The 6000-nt window shown below is 50.2% G+C and overlaps 1 protein-coding gene across 4 annotated transcripts in view; it reads right to left on the bottom strand.

Annotated features, from left to right (window-relative positions):
- DNAAF9 (dynein axonemal assembly factor 9) overlaps positions 1-4098 on the bottom strand; it is a 65486-nt gene extending 61388 nt beyond the window's left edge. For 2 of the 4 annotated variants that reach the window (XM_420883.8, XM_046941162.1), the window contains exon 1: positions 3988-4098. In XM_420883.8, coding sequence (XP_420883.5) covers positions 3988-4073 — 86 coding nt within the window. In that variant the 5' untranslated portion in view covers positions 4074-4098. Of the gene's footprint in view, positions 1-356; positions 415-2538 lie in introns of all 4 variants that reach the window. The other 2 variants (XM_046941163.1, XM_040700099.2) reach the window with 2 other exon arrangements.
- Between the last annotated feature and the right edge of the window lie 1902 nt (positions 4099-6000).

A 6000-nucleotide genomic window follows, 5' to 3' on the forward strand; every position in this document is an offset into this window, starting at 1 on the left:
ATTCATGTTTCCACAGTGCTTTCCTGAACTCCTTGCTACCAGCTGAATTCATTCTGTGCACAAGCTTCTTTTCTTGCTGCAACCCTATGGCACGAATGCAGCACCATCAGCATTGACCTCCTATCAATTCCAGGTTGATCTCTATCAACGTCTGGGATGGCACGGCCATGGTTTCTGTGCTGTTGGGGTGATGGATGTGAATGCAGGGCAGCACTGAGCTGAGCATGTTTTGCTCCATATTGGCAGATGTTACACTCCTCCCCCACAAAGGCTAAAAACCCACACGTGATAAAGCCTGAACAGCGAGCAGCCAACATGGGGGAACGCTGAGACACCTCTGGCAAGACACTGCAAACCTTCACATTAGCAAGGTTCATCTTCAGAGAACGTCTCGAATAGATGCAGGCTGGCTACCTAAGAAAGATACGGTTTTAATTAAATATAAAGGAAAGAAAGAACAGCTCCTCCTTTCTCCCAGCTCTCACTCCCAGTGAGCTGGCTGCTACCACCATCTGTTTCCACTCTAGTCGCCAGAAATAAAATAAATCAAGTTTGTTCTTTGCAAGGCTTCTTGCTGACCTTCCAATGCAGTTATTTTCTGTGCAGAGCAGAGCACTGGATTTCCCACAGTCCGACACGATCCCCATCTTAAGACATTAATGAAAAGAGAAACCAGAAGCGAGGCTGTGCTAAAGGCTCTCAGAAATCCATCAGTTGCAAAAGCAGTTTATTTGAAATTTAACATCCAGCCTCAATACGACTTGTGCTTTTTTCCTCTTCTTAATTCACTAAAATAATTCTGTTTTACTGCACAAAAGACAACGGAGCTTGCTCACCTTCAACACATCACAATTTCCCAGCTATTTTCTGAGTTTCCCTACGATGAACGCAGGCAATTTCATTGCAAACAGGAGACCCAGCACCTTTAGAAACAGTATGCTCAGCAATGTTCATTAATTAGCATTTAAGCTGGATCTGGAGGAAGAAACTTCAACTCTGTATGCATTTTACAGGACCAAACTCCCTGCTTCTTGACTTTACATAAGTAACACTTATTTACTGTAAGCAGACAGAACCTGCTTTATCAGTTTCTGAAATCAGAAGTGCCACAAAACTGAATTTACTTTCCGAAGACTGAATTCACTTTCAGAGCCCATTATTGGACCACCAGCACTGCAGCCACGTGGCCACACAGTACCAAACCAGAATGCTCTCCATCAGCCTGAGCCCAATGACCTCCAATGGCTAATGGCAGCTGGAGCACCACGTACAGCTGAGTTCATCTCATAGCTCTACTCCTCTCCTTGGTGACTTTTTGTTCTTACTCTGTACTTCCACTTCTATCAACCACACAGCACCACATCCCTTCCAACTTTGGTCTCAGCCTGGCAGTCAGCAGACCCTAAGACATCTTAATTCTCCAGTATGGTAGAAAGCTACCTAAATTTGGGAACTTCTCACCCTCTCCTTCACCCCTGGAATCTTGGAATGGCCTGGGTTGAAAAGGACCACAATGATCATCTGGTCTCAACCCCCTGCTATGTGCAGGGTCGCCAACCAGCAGACCAGGCTGCCCAGAGCCACATCCAGCCTGGCCTTGAATGCCTCCAGGGATGGGGCATCCACAGCCTCCTTGGGCAACCTCTTCCAGTGCCTCACCACCCTCTGAGTCAAAAACTTCCTCCTAATATCTAACCTAAACCTCCTTTGTCCCAGTTTAAAACCATTCCCCCTTGTCCTACCACTACCCTCCCTCGTATACAGCCATTCCCCCTCCTGTTTATACGTTCCCTTCAAGTATTGGAAGGTCACAACGAGGTGCCCCCAGAGCCTTCTCTTCTCCTTCAACTTGAGATCCTTCTTTGTGTAGCTAAAATACACAGAGCTCCTTCAAAAAAAAGCCTCTCTAGATGTTGGTGACTCTGCCTATGGCAGGGGTGGTTGGAACTTGATGATCTGTGGGGTCCCTTCCAACCCAAACCATTCTATGATCAAAAATAATTAGGTGAAACAAGCTATTACAAATCCTGAACCCTGGCGTAATTACACAAGAAACACATGGATACAAACTGTTAATCTTTCAACACAGAGATGTCCCCAGCTACAATTGATTGGGAAACCACAACAGCTCTTCCACTCCTGCAGCACTGCGCTCCCAAACACCCCACTGACTGCTCCTCTGAAGCTGTAGGAAGAAACCCACACACTTCACCACTCGGTGATTACAACCAGAACGGTTTAATATTAGGTATATAGGCAGAGACAATGTAAAATGAGCCCAAGTACTCATTTTGCACTTCCCCACACATAACCCAGATTAGTTCTTGCTGTGCGTCTGTTCCAAACATGGGTAACTAACAATGGGGATCTGCCCACTCTATCTTACACAAAGGTAATGCAAAATTAACAAGCTCACATGGATTTCAGATGGTGGTATCTAACCAGCACACTGAACAGAGGCTTTGTTCAGAAACGCATGTATTCTCAATTAAAACACTCATTCTCTGCAAAACACAAGCACACAAAGCATGACATCACCTTCTAAAAAGGCACATCCTTCTTTGGGCATTACTCATCTTTTAGTTAAGGGGTGATTTTTCCTCTTTTTTTTTTTTTTTGCAGAACTTTCATTCTTCCTTTTGTTGTTGCAATGCTGAGGGTCCCTGTGATCAACACCAGCTCCCAACATACCATACAGCACACCAGAACTCTGAAGCATATGGAAGAACTCCAAGAATGATCTCCGTCCGTTTCTCTATTCTTTATATAGTCTTAAGAATTTTTCCATTCCTGTTTGGGACTTGGAGGGGGGGGAGGAGGAGGAAGGGAGGGTAACGGATTGTTTTGTTTTAAGTTATTTTTATTAACTGCCTGGTATCTGCTGACCGCTGGGGAAATGTATTGCAAGCACCAACCACCCTGCCTCCATCTGGGCTGCAAAAAGGCAGCACAAGAACCAACGCTGGAGAGGGAAGGGGGGGAAAAAAAAAAAGAACAGATGACATGCCTCCTACAAACACACCAAATTGCAGATGCTGTCTGGATCTCCCAGCGGAGCTCGAAAGCTTGCAGATGTTCACTGAACGTTCTCATGACAACTCTGAAACAGGATCTCAGATTACAGAAATGGCTCAGTAAAGAAAGGGGCTTGAGTGGAAACCATTTTCTCTTCCAGTTTTTGTTGTTTTTTTTTTTTTCTGTTGGGCATTTTGCTACTGATGATGAATTGTGAGACGCTCTCCAAATTCTAAGCTCTTTCTAAACAAGCAAGCAATGAACTTTATTCATTAAATATATATATGCTTGAAAACAGTCAATCCTCCCTTTTTCCTTCCCTCCTATGGTCAATTTGCTTTCCAAGCACAGGCTGAGAAGGAACACAGCCATCACCCAGCAGCCATATTCACCTATCTCAGGCAAATGGAGCGACCTCCATTTCTCTTCGTGCCCGATTTCTCCCTCCACATGCACGTTGTCTGACAAGAAAAAGCACTTCTATTCCCTCCTTGAGCAAAACCTACAGCTGCCACATAGCATTTTAACGCCAGGTAGCATGGCCAGCTGTTTGTTTGCTGGCCATCTGCAGCATCCCAGCTTATCGCCTGATATTACAGCAGCGGGTGCTTCCACACAGAGTGCTATAAACGTGTGCTGACCTCATTGCCCTGGGCTGCAATTTGTGACACTGAAACACTTCGGGTAATGCATTATAGCTTAACACACACGCACACACCTTGGGTCTTTAAAAAGAAACACTGCTCTAGTAACCTACTGATACCTGAGCTGACACCTGAACTCCAGGCAAGCCAACACCATCACCTAACACAGCCCGGCACCCCTCCCCTGTTCAGAAATAGGACGGCAGAGCTAAAAGAGCGAATATTCCTGCCTTCCTGGCTTCCCGCGTCCCACCTGGCTCCGGTCCCCACACCACCGACCCCATCTCCCAGCGTCCTCCCCATCACATCCCTGCGTGGTGCCCGCTACCTGACGAAGGCCTCGGCGGCCCTGGGGCGGCGCGCTGCGGGACGCGGGGACGGCCGGAGGAGCGCCGAGCGGCCGCACAGCGCCATAGCGACGGCGATGCAGCGCTCGGGCGGCGGAGCCGGCAGCACTGCGGCCACTGCGCCCCGCCCCGCCCCGCGCGTACCACCTCAGGACGGGGGGGGAACGGGGGTAGAGCGGGATGGCAGATAAGCCGCTCCCTGCCGCACCGCACCAGCCTTTCTTCCCTGGTAGAACGCGTCATAGCCTTCAGTTCGGAGCAGAGCTGAGAAAATTTCGTCAGCTCAGCACAAACACTGCGGGAAATATGACTTCTTCCTCGCCCCCCCCCATGGAGAGAATGGACTCATCCAACGCCCGTCCTCGGCGCAGCGCCCGTTCCGCCTCACAGGGGCGCGTCTCACCACACACACGCATACCTCCCCCCTAACCCCCCCTCCCCGGCCCCCTGCGGGCTGCCGGGCCGCTTCGGCACCGATTGGCTGCGGCTGCGGTTTCTCCGTCCCCTCGAGCACGGGTTTTTTGAAAAAAAACAAACAACGGCGTGTTTGGAACCCGTCAGCTGTGCGTCCCTGGGCTGCGCGGGGCGCGTTCTCCCCTTCCTCCATGAGCCGAGCTCTTCAACCTAAGCAGAGAGCGAGGCGAGACCGCCTCTCTGCGCTGTGTTTTGATTCTTCTTTTTGATTTTTTTCGCTTTTTTTTTTTTTTTTTTTTGGATGCAAGAGGCATAAGTCCCTAAATGTACAGCCGCTGTGTGCGGTGCAGGCACGGGGTGGGTGAGACGTCCTCAGCATCTCCTCAGCCGTGTGAGGGAGATGTCCTCAGCCGTGTCACTGGGATGTCCTCAGCCATGACAGGGGATGTCCTCAGCTATAGCACAAAAATGACCTCAGCTGTGCCAGGGAGATGTTCTCAGCCGTGTCAGTTAGATATCTTCAGCCATGTCACAGAGATGTCCTTGGCTTTGTCACTGAGATACCCTCAGCCGTGTTAGGGGAGGGTCAGGCTGGCTGTGAGAAAAAGGCTCTGCTCCATAGGGCAGTGGGCATGGAACAGGCTGCCCAGGGCAGTGGGCACGGCCCCGAGCTGCTGGAGCTCAGGGAGCACTGGGACATTGCTCTCAGCCATAGGGTTTGGGCTTGAGGGTGGTGCAGTGTGGACCCTCAGTGATCCTTGTCCGTCCCTCCCAATTTGGGATATTCTGTAATTCTCTGCTCTCCCCAGCCTGGGCCATAGAGGGAGCAGTAGGGGCTCCAGACCCCACTATTACCTCACTTCAGGTGACGGCTTGTTTCATGGAGATGTTCCCTTTTTTCCTCAGAAACCAAACTAGACTTTGCTCACTGCCACAGGGCAGAGATACAAAATAAATACGCTGGGCTGTGACCCTGGGCCAACAGAGAAATGCTTTCACTGGCCTCACTGGTACAGCTCAGATGGCTTGGATGCACCCCTGTCCCCAAGTTGTGTGTCACATCACCCTGCCCCTCCTCTTATGCTGACAGCAAGATCATGGGATCATCCCAGGGTGGAGATTGCTGCTGTTTTGTCCCAGAATCTTCTTACAGTCAACAAGGAAGACTTGGGTTGTTTGGACCACAGTAAAGGAGGCTGAGCAGAGGAGGCCTCATGGCTGTCTACAGCTCCTCACAGGGAGCAGAGAGGCAGTGCTGAGCTCCACTCTCTGATGACAGTGACAGAGCCTGATGGAATAGAGTGGTGCTGTGTCAGGGGAGGGGCAGGTGGGGGTTAGGGAAAGGGTCTGTCCCAGAGAGTGGTGGGCATGGAACAGGCTGCCCTGGGCACAGCCCTGAGCTGCTGGAGCTCAAGGAGCAATACTGGGACATTGCTCTCAGCCATAGAGTTTGAGTGGTGCTGTGTGGAGCCAGGGATTGGACCTGATGGTCCCTTCCAGATTGGGGTATTCTGTCATTCTATGAATACTTCCTGGAGAAGGAGTGAAGGGGGAGAGGAAGGGGTGTCTGGCAGAATGGC

The sequence above is a fragment of the Gallus gallus genome, chromosome 4 (assembly GCF_016699485.2).
Source record: "Gallus gallus isolate bGalGal1 chromosome 4, bGalGal1.mat.broiler.GRCg7b, whole genome shotgun sequence".
Classification (NCBI taxonomy): Eukaryota; Metazoa; Chordata; class Aves; order Galliformes; family Phasianidae; genus Gallus; species Gallus gallus.